Source organism: Pseudopipra pipra, chromosome 1 (genome assembly GCF_036250125.1).
Source record: "Pseudopipra pipra isolate bDixPip1 chromosome 1, bDixPip1.hap1, whole genome shotgun sequence".
Classification (NCBI taxonomy): domain Eukaryota; kingdom Metazoa; phylum Chordata; class Aves; order Passeriformes; family Pipridae; genus Pseudopipra; species Pseudopipra pipra.
The window spans coordinates 68,341,194-68,364,331 of NC_087549.1; the positions used below are offsets into that span (position 1 = coordinate 68,341,194).

General features: G+C 40.3%; 1 protein-coding gene across 10 annotated transcripts in view; it reads right to left on the reverse strand.

Moving 5' to 3' along the window:
• Window positions 1–23,138, reverse strand: part of FHOD3 (formin homology 2 domain containing 3) — a 386,896-nt gene extending 363,758 nt beyond the window's left edge. For all 10 annotated transcript variants that reach the window (XM_064660232.1, XM_064660222.1, XM_064660212.1 and 7 more), the window contains exon 1: window positions 22,974–23,138. In XM_064660232.1, the coding sequence (XP_064516302.1) occupies window positions 22,974–23,138 (165 nt within the window). The remainder of the gene's footprint in view (window positions 1–22,973) is intronic.

The window sequence follows — 23,138 nt, forward strand, 5'->3', positions numbered from 1 at the left end:
AAGTCTGGAACAAAGCTAGGAGCAAATTTAAAACAGTGGGAAGAATTACACTTCCCACAGCAGAATCAACTCTAAGGTGATTAACCCACAATCACACAGCAAGCTTCTGGCACATTCAGAAAGAGCAAATGTTCTCCCAACCCTTAGATCAAGGCATTCATCAGAAGCTCATTCCCCCCTTCCAAACATGGCCTTTTGGTTCTTGCTTTGGTACTTGTTTTGAGACTTTTGAGTCTCAAAAAAAAAAAGTATATGTTTTCTTCTGACACAAGAACTAATTATATAGTACCTTACGCTAAAAAAAAGGATAATGTTAACTAATAATGATGAATAAAACAGATTTCCCTTCAAAAAAGTCACTTAAATCTCATTATAAAGTATCTGACTCAAATAAAATGTAAAACATACCCCTCTGATAAAAACAGTGTTCATTTTGAGCAACTAGTATGAAGGTGAGAGACAGGCATGTCTCGCACTTTACATATTCTCTCTATGATCACCATACTCTCTCTTCACTGACTTAAAAAGAACAGTAGCACAGCCCTAAAACACAGGAACAAGTAAACAACACATTCAAGAAAAAAAAATAGCCATTACTCTCTCACTTCAGTATTGATTTTACTATGAAATACAGCAAGAACTAATTTATTTTCAGTGTGAGCTTAACCACTATTGTACCGCAATAACATAACAGAGCTTTACCTTGGAGCTGTTGCTATTCATCCTTCCAGTTTCATTCACTACGGGCAAATGTCTCACATTGCTCACGCTCTCCAGCAGGAGCTAGCTACAATCAAAACCTCTGAAATATGAAGCACAAAGCTCTGTTTTATTTATGGTGCTTTTGTTTGCCAATTAATTTGAAAGCAATTCTTACAGTGGGAAGAGTAGCGTGGCATGGTTAAGCTTCCATCTTACATTACGCAGTAAAAAGACAGAAGCATAACCCTTATATAAGAAAAAAATAAGCATATAAACAACTGTACTTTGCAAAGCATCAACATCTTTGGTGCCATTCTGCACTCACAATGTATACACTGCTGTAACTTTATCAGCTCTGCAGGGATGATGTCATCTTCTCTAAGAGCTTGTAAAGTGAAATAAGACACTGGTTCTTTCAACATGCAAGAAGGCCCAATCTTTTTGTTTGGCTTTCATAGAATCATAGAATCATTTAGGTTGGAAAAGATCTTTAAGATAATCAAGTCTAATCATTAACCAAGCACTGCCAAGTCAATCCCTAAACAATGTCCCCAAGTGCCACATCTACACATCTTTTAAATACCTCCAGGGGATTATGACTCCACCACTTCCCTTGGCAGCCTGTTCCAGTGCCTGACCACCCTTTCCATGAAGAAATTTTTCCTAATATCCAATCTAAACCTTCCCTGATGCAACTTGTGGCCATTTCCTCTTGTCCTGTTGCCTGTTACTGGGAAAAGAGACTGACTCCCACCTCAGTACGATCTCCTCTCAGGGAGTTGTAGAGAGTGATAAGGTCTCCCCTGAGCTTCCTTTTCTCCAGGCTAAACAACCCCAGTTCCCTCAGCTGCTCCTCAGAAGACTTGTGCTCCAGACCCTTAAACCATCTTCATTACCCTTCTCTGGACTTGCTCCAGCACCTCAATGTATTTCTTGAAGGGAAGGGCTCAAAACTGGGCAAAGGACTCGAGGTGTGGCCTCACCAGTGCCCAGTAGAAGGAAAAAAAAAAAATCACTGCCCTGGTCCTGCTGACCACACTATTTGTGATACAGGCCAGGATGCCACTGGCCTTCTTGGCCACCTGGGCACACTGCTGGCTATGTTCAGCTGTTGTCAACCAGCATCCCCAGGTTCCTTTTCCACCAGGCAGCTTTCCAGCCACTCTGTCCAAATTAGTAGAGCTGTGTGGGGTTGTGGTAACCCAAGTGTAGGACCTGGAACTTCACCTTGTTGAACTTCATACCATTGGTCTCAGCCCATCAATTCAGACTGTTCAGATCCCTCTGCAGGGCCCTACTGCCCTCCAGCAGATCTCCCATCCAAGCTGGTGTTGTCTGCAAACTGACTGAGGGTACTCATGATCCCATCATCCAGATCATGGACAAAGATATTCAACAGGACTGGCCCCACTACTGAGCCCTGGGGAACTCCACTTGCGACCCGCATCGTACCAGCTTTTAACTCCATTCACCACCACTCTCTGGACTCGACCACCCAGAGAGCTTAACCTTTTTTTTTTTTTTTAAGTGTAAAAACCTTCCCCTGTTGAAACAGTAGCCCTTCTCTATTTATCAGGGGCAAAACAAGGACTGAGTATTGGGGATGCATTTAAAAGACAGCCCATGAAAAAGATAATTGTTTTGAAATTCTCTACAGGTACTTTCCTGTTGTAGTTGGTTGGGGCATGGCCATGGCAACTCCTGGCACCTGAGGGCATTCCTGTGGCCATGGATACTCACACTTTTCCTGCTTGCAGTCCCTCTGGATGACCTTTCACTTCCCAGAGCAAAAAATAAATTAAAAAAAAAAAAAAAAAGGCAAGAGGCAACATTCAAGTCCATCCTGGCAGTGGTCCAAGGGAAAAAAACCCAAACAAAACACAAGCCAACAAACAAAGATCCACAGATTGGAAAACTGCTGACAACCTAAGTAGCAGGAAGTTTTTGATGATCCAAAAGCCATTGTGAAGCCCAATTAAAAAGAAAACAACATGGTTGTTCAGCTTGGCCAGGCAAGAAATAGCTGACTCAATCATCCTAAAACAGGAGAGGAATGCACCTTTTTGTCATGCACGAAGAAGGTTCAAAGTAAGAAACGAAAAATAGTTTTCCCCTCCTTAAAAAAAAAGAAAAAGTTCAGAAAACATTTTCAGTAAGCATCAGCAGTGCAAAAAGCAACTATGCACACAACTTTCCTACTTATCCTTTATTTTGAAAATGATACTTAAATTTCTACAGCAGAGGTATTTCAGGTTGGGTTTTTGGTGTCTTTTTTTTTTCTGAAGCATCTCATTGCTCTTCACAAACATCCTGCTAGCTATTATGTTTAAATACATGCTTCAAACATTTTTCAGGTTATTTGGGTTTAGACAGAGAAATAAGCCCCAGATGTTTCACTGAGAAGGTTTTCCACCAGGAAATTCATGGCCCTTCCAGATGTCTGAGATATCTAATAGTCCAAACTTGTTTTTTCTATGTGACAGGCATGAATATGTTCTTTCCAACAAGTTGCTTACGAGATTATTATAAATGTATCCATAGGTTATGAGTGCAGAATGCACCAGCTGGATTTAGGACCATTTGAAAGAGTGAGCAGCAATTAAGTCTTACTAGCCTTTGCCTCTTACAAGTATTTTGCATATTCTGTATCCTTGCTTGGTATTTTAAGGCAAGCAAAATTTGACAGAAAGAATATAATTTAAAAAAATACATCATCTGTATTTGTAATTACATGAAGTAGGTCAAAATGAGGGCTTGTTTTCATTTCTAAAAGCCTTGGATAGTCTTCTTGTAGCTTAAATGATGTGCAGACCCATAAGATATCTTCTAGGTAGTAAGATGCAGAACCGCTGATGGTCATGTTATTTCAGTAGACAGAATTTCATGTGTCTTTTCGCTTTTCCTCATCAATAGGTCGCTTTTGGATGTCTTGTAGGCAGTAGCTGCTGCCGCTTCTCCCCACCTTTGCTAACTTCGCCTCTGTACCCCAGTTATAAGTCATCTTCCCTCTCAAATTGTTTATCATGTTAACATGATCCAGTCAAGCTATGAGCAAGTGTTCCTGACATTCAGGCCTCAGAACTCCTATTTCAGACCTGAGAAAAGGCTCACATACCATCTAGGAAAAGAACACTACCTTTCTTTGCAGCTTTGTCTTCTTTTCCTTAGACAGTGGCACCAGAATTCTAAGCAAGCAACACTGGGAATAAAAATCAATACCACATGCTGTTTTTTTAAACAGGAAATATGTCAGCTGCCATCTTGGGCAGCACTATATAAGACCAGGTACATAGGTTTATTTAACATACTCTTGTTGGATTATTCTGGCGGTAGCACCTCCTACTCCTCATAGATACACAGGCACAATTTCCAAAGAAGATACTGGGACTCTACGTGGCCACCTGTAGGGACAGACAGATTTTGCACACACAGATTTCTAAGACTGCTAGAAAAATATATTGACAAATATCAAGCAGGAAAATATGATAGTCCTGATTTTTAAGGTGCACACAAAAAAGTGCTCGCTTCAGTGGAACAAGAGGTGGATCTCTATTATACTCATGGTTATACACACCCTTCTCATTCTCATCATAAGCACAGCTCTTCCACAGATCTCCACACACAGTCATCTTCAATATGTTCTGTATCTCAGAGCAAAGCTGAAAGCACTGGCAACACAGCTTACAATGATTTACTTAGAATATCTTCAGAGCTCTGAAGGTAGCTTATTCTTGTCTCAATTAGCCCACATTCAGAAAAGATAATATTTAATTGATTGGTATTTTTATAAGACTAAATGTACAAAGTTGTACCTTGAGCTGCACTAGCAAAAATTTTAAAATCGATTTTATGTTTATTGGGGAACACGATACTTTTAGTAAGAGAATGAAACCTATGATACTTCTCTTTTACTCTCTTCTTTTTTAATTAGACATAATGTTTGTTATATGAAATTGCAGTGTTTATCGCACTGATAAGTAACTGGATGTGTAACTGCAAGCCCTATGCATCAACAGAAAAGTTTGTAATAGACACAATTCATTTGTCCTGACTGCCCTTATAGAACCATATGAAAATATTGATTACTGGTGAATAAATAGCCCTTCTTTAGAAACAACTTATTAATGGGGGGGTGGCTGTAAACAGCCTAGGGTATAGATCTGCAGTCAATTTCTACTATACTTTGCAATTGTTATGTAAGTGGTAACTTTATCCTTGCACTGGAGGGGAACCACAACTCAAGTCCAGCATTGAATACAGAAGCCAGAATGCTGCAAGTACATAATAGACAGAAATCCTGCGAGTGAAGCTTTGGAATTTAAGCTTATTTAGCATCTCTCAACCCCAGCATTAGGCTCCCGTCATTAGCTTTGCCAATGCTGTTTTTCCTGCTGTAATAGACCAGGGGAGCAAAAATCCTCTTAGAGACAGTACTTGCAATCTTGGACGCCACAGACATTGGATTCTAAGTTTCAAGAACTTGCCTGGTCTCTGCCTGCCTTCCTCCCTCTACCACTTTGCTACACCCAACCTAAAAACATGGTCTGTGACCACAGGTCCCCAAAATGCCAGAAAAGTGGAGGTTAGCAAGTCCTGGCACAGACAGTCTCTATCCCAAAAGCAACTTTCACATCTCCAGCCTCATCACAGGCTGTCTGGGCAGAGCCAGAGCAGCAACCCCCATCTCAACCTCTGTTAGGGGATGATCGAACTGCAATTGAGAAACAGTGCCAGCCTATAAAGGCACAGCTGGACAATCCTCCAGAGAGGTGGCAGTAAGGGGAAAGAGACAGTGTACAAGACAAGGGTGAAAGACCACATCAAACTAAGTAACCCCTAAGTACATTTTCGTTTGGGTGGCTTTTAATTCATTTGTATTTTAGCAGACTCACTTCATTAGCTTGAGTTGTGGTTTGAACACCTGATGTGGTTCCCAGTGATTCCTGTCAATTCTCACAGGAGAGGCTGTCAGAGGTCAGTCTATGCCTCAACCAGCCAGACTGACGGCTCCTGTAGAAATCTAAAGCATCAGTGGATTAAAGATTTCAGCCATTGGGTATATTTAGTAACTTTTTCATCCCAGGAGTAGTGAGATGGTTTAGATTGCAAAGGTATTTGTGCACCTTAATGGTCTTGTGAGCTGTAGGGCAAGTAGGGTTCCCTGCTAAGCAAAGGCAAGGGTGACAGAAACAGCTCTCAGTCAGTTTGGTGAGACACCAAACCAGAAAACTGAATCCATAAAACAACAACAAAGATTACACAGCTTATGGGCACATAGGGTCACTTTGCAGAAAGGCAAATAAGAGCACCTCAGCATATAAACGTATAAGATGTCAAAGGCTAACCCAGGCATCCATGCCTCCCTCCCACTAGAGCCCTGGCTGGAATTTAACATCAGGTGACACACGTCACATTTGAGAATAGTGGTACAAAATACTCAAGAGATTCTTTTCCCTGGTCATAGGCCTTTTTGGTACACCATGATCATCCTTCAAAGAGTATAACCAACTCATTCAGTAATTTCCACTCCAGAAAGGTCTAAACAATGGTGTCATGATAACAAGCTGACCCTCCTATGGCTCAAACAGACATAGCAGTTGCTGAAATCTCAACAGGATGTGAAGAGAAAGGAATCTATATTCACTACTGTCTATGGTTGAACTTCTGCTGAGAGGGCTTTCTGTTGACAAACCACTCTGCTGAGTTACCCTGAGACATGTCCAGCTTCACATAGTTCTATAATCTTTGGTAGTATTTAATTTGTTTGCAGACCTAAAACAATATAAAAAAAAAGCAACAAATTCCATGTAAAGCCTATAGCAGCTGCTGGATGACTATTATTACAAGCCTAAATGATGGCTTGTGACAAAACAGCCATTTCAATACCAAAAAGGGTGTATTTACTTTTTCCAGGAAAAAGAAAAAGCAGAACTATCAAGTTCAATAGGCAAGTACAAACCAGAAGCTGTTCGGTCTTATATTACGAATACTGAAAAATTTGACAGCATGATCAAAAGCCACTAACAAAGGGGTAACAGACAACAGAAGTACATAATCACAAGGAAAAGCAAAATAAAGCATGCGCACCAGCTACACTCAAAAGGCACTAAATGTCCATCCAGTAACCAAATGGTATCTACAGTATATTTGAAAGAAGTAACATAGGTTTGGATAATAAAACAATTACTGTAATTTACATAAGGATAATGTTACCACAGAAACTTACCACTTACTTCACTATAAAGAGCTCTTGCAAAATAACATTTGAGAGTGAGCTGCATATTAAGGCCATACTCATGGTCCACTATTCCACTGCATCCACTTCAGATGATTCAGACCTCCAAGAAAAATGTCTCCTCTAGAAAACCTCAGTGAAGATAGCTAAGCAAGTAGGAAAATCACTTCCAAGTACCAGTCATTCACTGTGCTATGGAGATATGCAGGAAAATACCAAAATTACTTATTGTAAGGCCTGCAGTCAAAGCATTTGTGTCATCAAGAGCATGGAGAAAATATCCCCAACTCTGATAACCATCCCATTACAATCTGCTAAGTAAGACTAAAATTAACCAAAATATATTTGTATTGAGAGGACCTTACATCAAGAGAGTCTGTCACTACATATGCCAACATGGTGTTGTCCTTCAATAGTAAGTATTTTTGCAAACAAGTATCTTCCCATCATTCATTTTCTATAGTCTCTACTAAAAACTGAAGAGAGTTCAAAAAAATCTTGTTCTCAAATCAAAAGTTAAGATCAATATGATATTTTTATTTAGATTCCCATTTGTATGTTCCTTCTTTACCTTCTTCCAATTTAAATTACTTAAATTGAATAGCAAAAATACATACCTTTTTTTAAACTGACTTCCTACTCATTAATATAACTCCAAAAATCACTAACATTCTAATAGGAAACACAACAGTTAAAACACTCTTAAGCCTGTTAAAAAAAACACATCCCAAAGACAAGTCTCATTAACACCTTCCCTGTGTGAACCATAGAATTCAACATGCCAAAACTAGGGTGATTGCAGCATGGGTCATATTGTCAAACATCACCACCGTCCTGTATGTTGAATTTCTATTTTTAATACAAATGTGGAATGGTCCACATTTAGCAGTGACATCCCTCTCCTGAGAGGTGAGGAGTGGAGAAATAGATCTCTTCAGGCAAAGGAGACTGAACGTTGGTAAGAGCCCCATTCAAAAATCAACTGCGTAAGCAAGTATTGACATGACTGCCCTGACAAACTCTGTAAAACTTTTCATCCCCAAAACTTTTTCAACAAGTATTCAACTAACTACTTTCAAATACATGAGTTTTACACTTAGTCCATTTAGATGCAGTTTTGTCACCCTAACTGGTCATTTTTACTACACTGAACTAGTATATTAAAACCATAGGTTAAACACGTTTCACCTAAGATACAGCAAAAAGACAGTTTTCCTCACAGCAGCTTTAGACACTTGCTGCTCTGACACTGATGACACCAAGACATATACATCGCTTTTCCTCCAGACCAATAAAACAGCTGGACACCAACTCATTTGTGAAATGAATTGTCAAAGTTTTCTCAGGAGCTGGTGTAAGTATAACACTTAGTTCAGGAAAGATAGAAAAACTTCATATTTTTTGTTCCAGGCAATAGATATACTTCTTCAACCTTATTTTCACTTTAAAAATCTTGAAGAATTTAAAGACTACAAAATAATTCCTCTGCCTCCAAATCATAAAATAATAGATTAAGTACAAATCTGTTTTCACCAGAACAAAATAAGGTGTCAGTAAAAGACTTCTCATTCAGCTTAGTCCTTTGTTTTGTATGACTTTAAGAGACTATGCTAAGGGCATAGACTCAAGTACATACAAGACTCAAAGTAGAACTGCATAAACAAAACATTATAATCTGCCAGCAGCACTGTTGGTATTTAAACTTCATGCCAATTTTGCCATTAGGAGACATTCAGCTGAAACGCTTCTCCTGGAATCCCAGGTGCTGCTCTCCTCCACTTACCAACCCGCTCCTGCACCCAGAGAGCCGACAGTCCACGTTCCAAAACCGCTCATGTTTCTGGGAAGAAGGAATGGCTAGTTTCCAAGAGTTGACACAGGAAAGAATATTTGGTTTGCATTCTTCATTATGCATGAATACATGAGTGCGGTAGACTTTGTCTGTATTACAAGGGTTTTGTTTGGCTTGTCCTTTTGCAGTAGCATAGCAGCTCTATCGGCTCTGCCCTTCTATATATATGGGCTTCAAAGCTCTAACTCTCCTCTATTTCAAACAGAAGTACTTCACTCAGTGACCTCAAAAAATTAACATCACCTTTATCCGACCCAGTACAAGCACCTCTGCAACTAACAGGGAGAGTTTCCCAACTGTAACTCAGGAACCTGGACATGAGTAGACAAGGCTTTCAGTATGAGGTTGTACCGCAAAGCTTAAGTGTAAGTTCATTAATAGTTTATCTTTTTATGGCCACACCCTTTTCATAGACAGTCCTTGAGAAACTGCTTCTGAGAATCTAGAAATTACAATGCTACTATTTCTGGGTTTCTGAGTTCAAGCACTCTCCTTGAGAAAGTACAGACTTTCTCCAGGCTAGTTTTCTTCCACTGTTACCTGCAGTGCAAGAAAGCAGACCCTATTTAAGACAGTTGTCCCATGTACAAAATGCTCATCACCATGGTTTCACCCATCAAGAGTAACAAAATAGTTATCATTAATAGCCAAAATCTGTCTCTTTGAGGAGGCTGACTCACAGTGACCCACAAACCACCATCAGTTTTAAGCTGAGCCTGTGCCCAGCACAGTCTGCAATACTGAAAAACAGAAAGGGGATGAATAAGACCTGGCACAAATCATATAGCCTGCTCTGCTACACTGGCCTTTGTAATTGCTCAAACACCTCGATGTGTTTGTATAAACATTCTGTGGTTGCGGACTTGCACTCACCTCACTTCTCCACAAGAAAAACAAACTAAACACAGTAATTAGCTTCAATAGTATCTGATTAGGTAAATAGGGTTTTCCGTTTCCATTAGTAGCTCATAAAGGCGGACACTAATATGAGCACCACTCAGGTCATTGCCCAGTGGTGACAGCTTTACAATCAAGTCAAAACAGGTTCCCCTGCAACAGCAAAAATGAGAGTCAAATTCCCTGGCAGGACAGGCGCAAGTTTACACAACTATGCTGCTACAGGGTATGGTAAGAACATTCATGCCAAATCACTCATACTTCCCCAAGCAGCCAATCACAACTTCTCACAACAAATCCCATCAACACTTAACAGAGATACCAAAAAATAAACAAAAGGTTTGGTTTGCAGTCTACAAGAGATACTAAATTTGGCTAGCAACCTGCTCATGATTGTATTCTTGTTTCTGGGCCTGGAAAGGTTTATAGACCTTCTCTCTTTTCTTCCTTCTTGTGTACACCATCACCCAACTCCATCAGTCTTTAGTGCTTTCAGAAATCTGCCTTCAGAAATAACTCAAACCACAGAAACTCTTAGTAGCCACATGGAAATACAGCATTAAATCAGTCACTTCTATTTTAAACTGTCAAACAGCCAGTGGGTTAAAAAGTAACACAGGGGCATGGCTTCAACATTAACCTTGTATGACTTACCTACAGAACACAATTGAGTCTTGACTTATTTTGAAAAAATGGACAAATAACTAACATGAGAAAACAAAGGTAGGATTAACATTACTTTGATTGCATCTACATATACACACAATCGGCCAAGAAAGTAAAATCTTTTTACAGTAATTATTTGTAGCCTATTTTCCCTTTCCCTGATTTTAGTAACTAAACATAGAGACTGAATACCTTCCAGCCTGCATCCCATGCTAGAAGAATTCACAAAGGAAAAAGGTTGTGGTTTTTTTTCTTTTGAATATTTCTTCAAACCATATTTTACAAATTAGTGCCTAATTATCTCAGACATTTAAATTACTGTTTTCATTTCAAGAAATCTAATTTTGGGTGGATGAAGCACACGAGAGCATAATTTTAATCAATCTCCCTTTAAGCTTCTTAAAATAACACTAGCTGATGACTACTCACAAGATAGCAAGCTACTGTCCCCTCATCGGCTGCATATATCTTCCTGAAATATTTGTTGGAATATCAGTGACAAACTATAACAACATAAAGGAAGTAAATATAGCTCAACTTACACTGCACTGAAAAATATTTCTAATCTCCTTTTTGTCACTCAAATCACACCTAGCTGTAATAATTTCCAAATGCTATGGTTTATTACCAGTGGCTTTCCCACAAAAGAAACATCAATCTGAAGAATGGTTTTAAGGCAAGGGCATTCTTTCAACAGCCTACCAGAACGATCGAAGAACAGTACAGTAGGTCACTTATTTGAGTTGTAGCCATGTGAGCCAAATTCATCAAGTTAAGAAAATACCTTCTTCAAGCATGAAATCCTAGAAATCACTGGACAGCATTCTGCCTATTGCATTTGTCAACTTTTAATTGTCATGTTACCAACAGCCTGCCAAAGCAGAGTGCAACTGATAGCACACACCATGTCTGAGTACAGCCTATTTTTAGCCTGCAATTCAATCAGCACTCTTACAATGGCTAGGATTAAAGTCCAAGACAGCCACGTTGCTGTATATAGGCCAATGCAATTACATGTTGAAACATGTTGAGAGAACCTGATGGTAACCTGGAGTCAGTGTTGGATGGAGCAGTTGCTCTGCAGTGGAGGATGTCTTTATGGGCAGAGTGCACACACGCATCTTGCCCATCTTCACAAAGAGTCCACAAAGAAAAGCGTTAAAACAAATGACAGTTTTACTCCAATTCCTTTCAATATGATTTAGCTCTTATGAAACAGACAACATTTTGGCAACCTTGAAAATCAATATCCTTTTACCTTCATTGGCAGCTCTTCAGACGCCTTAACGCTAAAGAGTCCACTTCAATCCTGCTCTAAGAATACTGTCAACAAGGAGACAACTCTGTCCTCATCCTGCACTCTCCTGAACTTTTGTGATGAGGTAGCAGCTACAACGTTTGCAAGGATGCTTTTAAACACCTGTCTTCCATAACGCTGAAAAAAAAAACCTTAAATCTTCAAGCCAACGAATTTTTACACATTCAAGTGCTAACTTTTAATTTAAAATGTTACACTCTTGCTGAGTTTTTAATCTTCAGGAATCATATTTTCAGGCTTTTCCCCTGCAACTATACAGAATTCTTTTTAAAAAATAAAAGAAAAAAAGTCTTGCTGCATCAGATTTAGGACCTATAGGACCTAATACTCTGAGACTAATAAAACAAAAACATTGACACCACAATGCAATCACTTATCCTCTAGGACATAGCTAAATGATCCATCAAACAGTAATGACTTTCATACACTAAAACTAGAACTGAATACTAATCAATGATGTGAGGAAGCATAGGGCTCTGTTTCATTACCAGTTTCCCAGAGCCATTAATCTTTTTTGATACAGCTTCTGAAATCTAGCCTAAACAGTATTATCTTCATCTTTGTACAGATGAGCATCAGGAGATGCTTCCTTCAAACCTCTTGATGAGAGAGAGAAAAAGACTACAAGGAACACATACATATTCTGATTTTCAAGCTCAACACACATATAAATTAAAGCACATCTAATTAGCAAAGAAAGGATTTCTATATCTTGAGATAATTCTCTTCATTATCACAAGCTTCCAGAATTCAAACTTCCGACAGGTGATCATTTCTCAGAGAGGCACTTTTTGAGCGCTGATCATTTCTCTTCAGCAAGTTGAAACAAAGACACCAGAAAAAAAAACAAACTCTGAGAATCTGAATAGTAAATTCAGAAAGATATAAGCTTAACATAAATTCACATTTGTAACTGGTGGCTTTTTTCATCTGCATTTCAAAACCAAGCAAAAAAAAAAAAAAAATCCATCGAGAAGACAGGAAACCTAAACACTTAATTCATCAGCATCTGAACTGAGAAACACAGTTTAAGTCTCAGAAACCATACTTTAATTTCTAAAAGATCAGGATTTTCTTCTACCACTTCCCTCACAACTTTCAGCTTTGTCAGAAATGGCTCATTTTCCTTTCCAAGCCAAAATTCAGTCTAAAAGAAGCTTCTTAACTTCAGTAATACACACATAAAGCAGAATAACACCCAGTAAACCCATAATACAGTAGCTGAAACAATTCTGCAGACAAATTCAGTTTTTAATTAGGCTAAAAAAAGCAACAATTGAACTCAGCATCTAAACAAGAACACGTTACTATCTATAAGGCAAGTATAATAAATCTAAATGCATTACTTGCAGTCATTCATACTCACTTCTGTGCAAAAATATATAAAGGGGACAAAACCAAGAAAAAATAATGAGGAATACTACATTGTAAAATGAAGGCTTATAAGATAGGTAAGGAATGCTTGAGTCACAGGAAAACAAAACAGTGGATACTAAACGCAGAAGAGTTGCATTTCTTTTTGCCTTGTACAGCCACAGGACAAAAACATCTCATATATCATAATCAAACCAGAACAAAAAAATTCACAGTAAAGTAAGAGTCCTTCAACTGTGACCAGCAGTGATCACTGCAATACATTAATCATTTAGAATGCTAATACAGACTGAATCAGTTATGAAATAAAATACCACTTTTTCCTTATACTTGCTTTTATAAATGAAGCTCAAATCCATTAATAGCATGGTAGAGTAGTTGAAATAAAGAATGATGAAAACATGAAAAGAACACATGTAGAGACTGAAAAGCACAAATAGTGTAATTTACCCTAGCAGTACTTTTACTTCCTCAGGAAGTTTTTCAAAAAATACCCATTCTCAAATCACATTACAGTTCCCTATAAAGATGCCTACAGGAAGGAGTTTGACAAAGTGTGCCTCATGAGGAAAACGCCTAAAATTCAGAAAACACTAGCCTTAGGACCAGCACAATATCACAACCAGATACACAAGAATCTGCAGCTCCTTGGCACTCACCACTATCAGGCTTCCTAGTTCTTGCACCTTCTGAAAGTGACCAACTTTTAAAAAATGAATAAATAAACCCACATCAAAACACAAAGAAAATCCTGCAAGTTCACTTGCTTTTGACAGACAATAGCTGGACATAGAGGTCCTCCCTGCCTGTGAGACTGGGCAGCACAGATGAATTTCAAGAATCTGAAATTAAGGTATCCTTAATTCTCTGCCTGGCAAACCTGGAAGGGTCTTCCCCAAGAGGGACACCAAGACCTCCTACAAAGAGGGCAGAGGACTCAAGATTTTCACGAGACATCTCCCTCAGAATGCTAGAGCTGAAGGGGAAAAAAACAACCCTTTGTGTGTGGAGTCAAAGGTCACACTCCAGGGCCAGCTGCTGCAGCATGGTAATAAACAGAGGGTAGATATGTAGCTTTTTCGATTTCTTCACTTCCCATAAAATGCCAAGTGTTTCTGAGTACTAAAGTCTATTTATGTCTATCCCAGAGCTAGAAAAGGGTCATCACTGGTGCTTTGGAGAAAGTTCAGAACTTCTATTCCACTCTGACAAAAACCAGGCACAAGTCCCCATTTGGCATTTCACTAGCACAGATGAGATTCCTGTTGGTTTCCTGATTGCACACCCCACTACTATGCTCTTTCCTTTCAAGCCTTGCTGTAAAATAGCCTTGTAGTAATGAAGTAGGAAAACAGACACAATATGCTTTTTCAAGAAGCTTTACCTTGCATTATGACCCTTAGATAAGCAACCTAGGTGGCAGAACTATGAGAGCTACAGATGCCCCCTTTGCCAGCCCCCAAATCATACCAGGTAGCTCATGTCGAACATGCTGAGAAATCCCACCAGAGAGAGTTCAGGAACTTCATCTTCTCCATGCTGATCACACAGCCATCAGAAAAAGCTTGATGCAAAATCCCCAGGCACCTCACCAGCAGTTGAAACAGCTACTTTACTTCTGAAGCTGCTATATGTAGCTGCAACAGCATATTTACAATTCTAAAGAAAATATTTTTTCTCTCAGTTTCACTTACAAATGTTGAAGGGTTCATTAGTAAATCTCAAGCAACTAGCTTCAAAGAACAGCACTGAAATGTCTTGCTTTTTTTTTTTAAATCAATATCAAGGTTATTTACAATTACCTTTTTAACTGGCATAGTCTAACTGGAGTAGTTTCTAAAAAAGAAGACAACACAGAAACCGAGGTGATGGCAAACTTTCTTTCTTTCCTAAATAGGGAAATACAAGCTATTTGTAAGTGCATTTTATTCCAATATAATCATGCATGCTGTGTACAAGAGGAAAAGTGTATTGCTTTACCGGTATCAATAGAGCTAAAGCAATGCAACTGGTTTAGTTGCACAAGGTACAGCTTACTACTTTTGTGGCTGACGAACATAAAGCTTCAGACCATACATACCCCTCCACTACTGCATGTAATCACATGTACCTCACTTGACTTTGTATTGCAACTTGTTTATTTATATAGCTTTTTCTTATCAAGATCAGCTTTTTCTGATATCAAGAATTTAACTGTTAGTAAACACAAGACAACACCGTCCAAGTTTCATTTTTCAAGTATTAATACTTTGCCTTAAAAACCACTCTAGAACTACAACTAAAAGGAGATGAAGCTGCTTTTGCAGTCACCCCATTCTTTACTATTCAGCCTTCCGAGCACTACCATATTAAATGAGCAATATGATCAAAAAGATTAATAATAATGCAGTGCCCTTTTTTAACAATAGTAAATAGGAATGCAGGTACAAAAATAGCAATTTTCCAGGACTTTGTAATTCAATATTGTCTTCACAAAATAGAGGTTTAGTTGAGAAGTATGACTACTAAAGTCAAGTAGTCATACTGAAAATAAAGGAAAAGGTCTAAGCCTTTGTTTTGTGTGGGGTTTTTAAGCATTCTTAAAATGCTAGGAATGACAGAATTACTTCTTTTTAAGTGTCTGGAATTGGAAACTGCAATAAATTTTTCTCATATATATGTGTTAAGCTGATGACATGTGGAAAGTGAACTTCCAAGTCTCGCTTACCTTTGCTTCAATAGTTTCATATGCCAGATGGTTGCAGATGTTTCTAGGTAGCTGGGCCTACTAGACAGCTCACTGCAACTATTGTCCCAACTTGTTTCTCTGCTAAAAATATGTAACAACATTCCTTGCTGTCTTATTAATAACTGTAATACAATATAAAGTTAATATTAATCTAATGCAATCCAGGTGGTGTGTAAAGCGATGACAGAGGTGTAAGCAGCTAGCACTCTTTTCTCTAGCCTGTAATGAAGTAGTATTTTAGCACATTGATACAGCCTACTGAAGCAACATTTACCAAAGGAGCTGTACAGCCCCAGCCCAGACCACCTGGGGTCACTGAGAAATACAAAACACCTTTTGAAAGAGGTACCCACCTGTCCTGGCTAAATTGCAGTCAGAGAAGTGAACTGTAAAACCAAGTAGGGTTGTCATAAGTGATAATGTGATGGAGGGGCGACTTACAGCCCAGCTGCCTTGCATACATTTGCACAAGAGTTGTAACAGTCATCCTCACAATCCAGTGAGTGAAATCAGACAGAAAGAAAAGGGACTTTCATTTAGACCCTAGTGCTGTCTACTCTCCTGTATGGTTCCGAATCATGGGTCATCTACCGCCACCACCTGCGTCTCCTAGAACGCTTCCATCAACACTGCCTCCGTACAATCCTAAACATCCACTGGTCAGATTATGTGACCAATACATCTGTTCTAGAGCAAGCAGCAGTCACGAGTACAGAAGCCATGTTGATGAGAACACAGCTGCGATGGGCAGGGCACATCTCCAGGATGAAGGACCACCGCCTCCCTAAGATCCTGCTCTATGGTGAACTTGCCACCGGCTGCCGCAAGAGAGGAGCCCCAAAGAAAAGATACAAGGACTCCCTGAAACAACATCTCAGCCTTGGCCATACTGATCACCATAACTGGTCTACCCTGGCCTCAAATCGGGAGGCCTGGAGACACACCATCTATAACGCAGCTGTCTCCTTTGAGAACACACGCAGGATCACCCTCGAGGAAAAAAGGCAACACAGAAAGAACCGTGGATTGCAGAATACACCATCTAAAGAGTCTTTCTGCTGCTTTCTTTGCAATCGGATATGTCTGTCTCTTATTGGCCTCATAAGCCACCAGTGGGCCTGTAACGAATGTGGATAGAGCCTTCCCAAATCTTCGTTCGTGAAGCCTAGCCATGATGATGATGATGACTGGCAAAGTAGAACAGCCGTGCAAGCACTGGGAAGCAAAAACTCCTCCTGAAGGTTTTTAGAACTTCTGTTCTTATTTAGAACAACAGAGGAAGAAAATGAGATTGCAACATGCCAGGTCACACATCTCTGACCATTCCTCCACTGACACAGATAGGAACTGAAGTCATCTCAGTCTCTTGCTAAGTGAAGCCATTAATAATCTTCATACAAGAAGAATTTCAAAGAAATGAGGTATCAACAAATTGGTTTTGACAGAAAACAGCAAAATTTGTAACTGCGAGTACAAAACTTGAAGTATGGTAACATCAAGGTCGAACTTCTTCCTATTCATCTCCTTTCTTTGATTCCAAACCTCCAGGAAACACAGGGTGATGCAAGTTTCCAGAGGTTGCATCTGACCAATCTGTGATTTCAAACTTTATTGGAACCCTGAGAACTACCAGCACTTTCGCTCCCACCGTTCTTGACACTGAGTTCTATAAAGAGTCTTGAGCTATGAGCAGCCAAACTGAGTGACTTGCAAGAAGGAAGTGTCAAAGTAAGGCAATTAATTTCTGGGATGGATCTGTGCCCCTACATTTACAATACAGCTTTTAAGCCTAGATCAAACAACTACAACTTGTCCGAATCATAACTTGTCAGAAGAACCTTGAAAGAACTTCAAAGTTATTTTAGGTTAAACTGCCGCAGATAAAGCCCAGTATTTGACTATTACTTTGTATCTGTTCTATGGGTATCTCTGCTCTTTTGAAAGCCCACACCACAGAACCTGCTGGGGACTAAGAAGCTTTTCACAGTTGTGGTTTTGGGGGGGTGTTTATACTCCCCCAGAAAAGTGTGTTTCACACAGGACTCAGATGCAGCTTGTGCTTGAAAGTCAGAAGACAGAGCAGTATCCTACCCCCTCTGCCCTCATAAATACTTTCCTATAAAATTCAAGCACATATGGCTACTACAGGGTCAATCTCTTTAAGCATGGGAATCTGCCAGCTCCAGAAATACTTGACTGGAGTCAGAATACTTTGGAAACCTGTTGGAAATAACTGTTGTGTTAAATCCTCTCTTCTCTCAAAGGATGAAAAAAGGCTGATGTCCACCTGCTTCAGTAAGAATATGAAAGACCTATATGTCCTGACAGCCCTCAATTAAAATATTTCCCAGCACTCAGCAGCAACACTTGCAGAAGATATCAGCCAGTTTCCCCTACCTGTGTTCATTTTCCCTGGACAATGACAATATCCCAGTCTTCATTTTCTATTCTTCAGCTCCCATGAAGATCATTATGACTAACCCAAAAAAGCTCTCTTCAGAGAACAACTGCTCTAATTACCAGTGCCTCCATCAGGATTAGGCTCCAAACCATCCTTTCTTCTTCTGTTTCTGCCTAGCCTCTGTACACCAATGCATTTCTTAATGTCACTGTGCTTCAAGGAAACCCTGGGAAGAGGAGCCAGTGGGTAGGTTTACTGCTCTCAGAAAACCTGAGGTTGATGCCAGCATAGAACCTGGCACAGAGTTCAATGCAAGAGCTGAGCTCCATGCCAGGACACAACCAGTGAAACAGCCCTTGCTATCAGTTTGCATCACACCATGCCCCAGAGTCAGCCCTGGCTTTCATCTAGGGCTAAATCACAACAGCTGAAGATGGAAATCTGGATGGTTGCTTTATGAATGAAACTCCCGAATCCCTCTAGTGCTCATTGGATTTATCTGCTTATAACCACTGTTTTCTGAATGATACTGTTCCTAATTACAAATTCTTGGATGGGATTTAAACACAGAAGTTGCCTCCAGTTTTCTCAGAGGGAACAGAAGGTCAAAGCAATTATCCTTATAGCACTATATCTACCCTTTCCACCACCACCACCAGTACATCATACGTACTGTTTTTTTTTTTTTGTTTTCCCTTGTTACACAAAGTATTTCGATTATGTTTTCTTGATAAATTAGACAGCTTGATTTCCTATATTATTGTAAAGTTGTATTTCTTACAGAGCTGCCCCAACACTGAACAGTACTGTGGGATGTGAAAACAGACTATGGCAACATACTCAGCATGCTGTAATTATGCGAATAAGTTAAAATGAAGAAGATCTCTAAAAAAAGTACACCACTTGACATCGGCCATGTATATATAGCCACTCTCCTGAACGACCCTGTGTCAGCAAGTCATAAGTATCAAGTAACTCAAAGCAATTCAAAACCAACAAACCCAATGTACTGAATTAGATTCAAAGTTCACTATTGGCACTGTGCCTGAGCCACCAATTTAGACCCAGTTCTGAATTTTCCCAAGGTTCACAGAAATGGGCAAAAGGGACATCTGAATTCAGAGTCCAGACTAAATCCAGTTCTTCTTCATAGAAGAAACAGTAGGAGTGACCTAAAATCCTCAGAAACAATAAAAGTCAAATTCAAAATGGCACCTTAGGCAGCCAAATCAATATAAGCAGCCCACAAAAGCTCTGCAATGTGGCTTAGTTACTCAGCAAGAATTTGTAGATGTGGCTAAAAATACCATAACAGAATTTTGGCACTTCACTGGATCACCAACTAAGATGGTGTGTCAGCATCTAGGACCAAAGCACATGAAAACACGGAGGATACCTGAAACAAGCATTCCTGATGGCAGTGCCATGCCCTATGGGGCTCAGCGTGTATACCAGGCAGAACTGAGCACAACCCAGGGAACAGCAACCTGCTGTATCCAGAGATACGGATGTAGGGAAAGGTATGTGCACAGAGAGAAGTGGACAAACAAGAGTGAGGTAGGAGGTTACAATTAGGCACCAACTTCCAAGCCAAAGAAAGATTGCATCTTCTCAGTTTTCCCTATCAACCAGCTTAGGTACTCCACTTTACTGAGGGTGGTAAAGCCCATCCCAGAGACTATTCATGGAACTCAGTTTCTTAACTTCACTGCACTCCTTCACAAGGATCAAAAAGCATTGCTGCTCAGAAGACAGCAATGAAATCTAGACTTTCATCCAGACTCAAGTAAAATTGTAAGTTTAAAGAGAAGTAGTAAAACCAACATGTGAAATTAAGCGTTGTATTTCCAAAGAACCCGACTGAAGAAATCCTGCCCTTTGGAGTCAAACTGTAACATCTGTTGGTTACAAAAAAGCTACTAATGACATACTATGACAGGGCAGAATGTCAAAGCATTTTTCATCTACTTTTTAAATTGTTTACTTCATAATTGTTTATAATGTTTAACTTACAAGGACTTGTAATACACAAGTTGTTTTACTAACTACAAAAATACTGTCGTCACTACTAATTTCAAGACAGGAATAGCGAAACCTGACAGTCACTGAAGTGAGCTGGATTCCAGCTACTGACTTCATCCTCTCAAGTACATCCACAGCAATACATCATCTACAAGATGTACAAATTCGTCAGCGATTTGAAGGCAACAAGCTGGCACCTCTGTTCAGAGAATAAGGGAATATTCATCGAAGTCAAGAGATGGCAACTCAAAACCTGATAAAAAAAACTAGCACTGATAATTCAAAGTCACTGGCAAAAACGCCAACAGTTTATAAGATTTCAGAAATTATTTAGACAGTGGTGTTACTATGCATTTCATTATCATCATAGAATGGCTTGGGTTGGAAGAGACCTTAAAGTTCCAACCCCCCTGCCATGGGCAGGGACACCATTTGAAATATAAACGCCTAAGTATTTCAAGATATTTTGCACTCATCACCATGAAAATACTAAATGGACCATCAATCCATTAGCTCACTAATTTTCAAAGTAATTAATCAATCAAACCTCAAATGTGTCAATGTGAACTGACACCTGAATTTCAACCCATGCTCTGCTTTGACAGCTGCATTCTTCTGGGATCACAGAGTTTGCCCTGATCTCTGGGTAAAATGGAGCAAAATTCTTCTCAGGCAACTAATGTTGTGATCTTCTATTGACCAGGTGAATACAGTCTTGAGGAAAAGATGTAGAAATAGAAATAGAAAATGGAAAGCCTGTCCTTAGAAAGCAACACAAATCAGAATCATAAAGATTGTAATGCCAAAAACAGAAATGCTGCCCTAACTGCAAGTGTACACAAAGAACTGTGCTCTCAGTATAAGGAATAAAAGCAAACAAGTCTCATCAACACCTTTTTTTTTACTTTGTAGAAGCCAAGACAAAGCCAAGAGACATAATTAAGGCACTCTAGAGACAGGCAATGGCTCTGCAAACACAAAGGTAACTGCAACCATGTAAGCAGATTTCAATGAGCCTGCCCAAATTCTTACAATAGCAGAAACAAAATATTTGCAAGAGCCAGCTCAGATTAACAAGTCACTGGACCAGGACTTGCCTCTAGCAGAGTACTATCTTTCAATAGCTGGGTTTGCAGCACCTCTGGGGACTTAGGCCATCTCTCATCCAAAGTCTGCAAGTCTGGTTTCCAAACATTAATTAAACTTGAGAAACATTGCATGTGGGAACACTGGGCAGGAGTTAAGTGTATAAAAGTGGTCAAGGATTTTGGATGGCTCCTAGGACATTAAATAGAGGTGGGGGTTGCTGGTGGTGTTAGTATAAGGTTATAAATAAATACCAGGACAGTATTCAAAGCAAAGCAAATGCAAAACACAATACAGTGGAATATGCTTGAAAATCAGGTTGAATTAACTCTGAATCCAGATTTTAAACTATCTCTTTATTTACTCCATTAGGTGTCAGAATCCATCCTGCCCTTCTTTTAATTAGCTCTAACTCCAAAAAAAGGCCTCCCTTGAAAACAATGAGACCACTCTCTGAATTGGGGACGACTGGGCACATGAAAACAGAATTGACCCAGCACACCAAGAGCTTCCAAAGTTTTTGTGTGTTAGGCAGAGCTCTGTTCACTGGATGCTGTATCCTTGGCAACTATTATGCAAGAAATCGTTCTACAAATGCAAAACTTCTGTCTGCTCCAAGAGATTTTCTCTGAAATACTTTTATGGGGTTTTGGATATCCTTAAATCTAAGAGGACACACACCCCTTTGTCATCTTCCCGCATGTTCCCATGAGCATAAAACAAGAAGTGATGTTAAGAGAGTATTTTCCTCTCACTTCATCACAATGCAAATAAAAGTTTTACAACTTTTACTTTGTAGAAAAAAAAAGAAGTGGGTATTTTTTCTTTTTTCTTCAGTGGACTCTGCATAACTAATGTGCAGATACAAGATAATAATGAAACAACATTATTATTATGTCAATCAATGGCATTGCTTTGAAAACTAAAAATTCAAGGATCATGCCCGGGTGCCTGACTTCAAGGGCTGACCTGCAGATGCCAGCATATGTACTAGAAGAAGCATGCAGAAGAGATAGGTAAGATTTGACAAGGGCCATGCTGCAGTTTTTCGCAAGAGGGACTAACAGTACCAATTGTTTCAAGGGCAGCAGACACGCTGCTATTTTTACCAAAGCCTTGGCTGGATCTGCCTAGCTCATTAAACCTCACCACGGCAAAGTCCTGGTCCTGCCGGCGCGCCCCTGCTCCGCGCAGCCCGGCTGTCCTGAACCATCTTATTCCTCAGTATCCCCAGACACTCCGGCAACGCTAGTGAAGAACAGGCACGTAGTACATCTGGGGCTTAGGTTTGATGAGGTTTTTCTTCCCCTGAGGAATGTTTGCAGCAGCTACAGCTACAACTGCAGCAGAGGTGGTAGCTGCCCTTGAGGGCGTTTGGGAGCACAGGAGAGCAGCGGAGGGAGCCCCGGGCCTCCCCCCAGGACTTAAGGAAATACTGATACTGCCGGGGCGAGGGATAGCGCCGGCAGGGGCACACGGGGAGCCGGCGGGGGCACACGGGGTCCAGTGGGGCAGCCCCGCCGCCGGGCGCTCTCCCCGCATAGAGCCCGGGCTGCCGCCCCGCAGGGCCGGGGGCCGCCCGCCGGCCTCTGTTCCCCGCCGCCGGGCTCATGCGGGGAGGCCGCTGCCCTTCGCCCGGTGCCCCCGCCACACACACACACACACACACACGCCCCTGCCCTCCCACGGTACCTTCTGCGGGGCGCGGAGCAGGCGGTGCACCCCGGCCAGCTGGGTGGCGAGCGGGATGTCCTCTCGGAAGGTGTAGAGCGGCGGCCGGGTGGGCTCAGGGAAGTTGGTGCTGTTGAAGGGGTCGGTGTCATCCAGCAGCTGCACCCGGCACACCAGCGTGGCCAT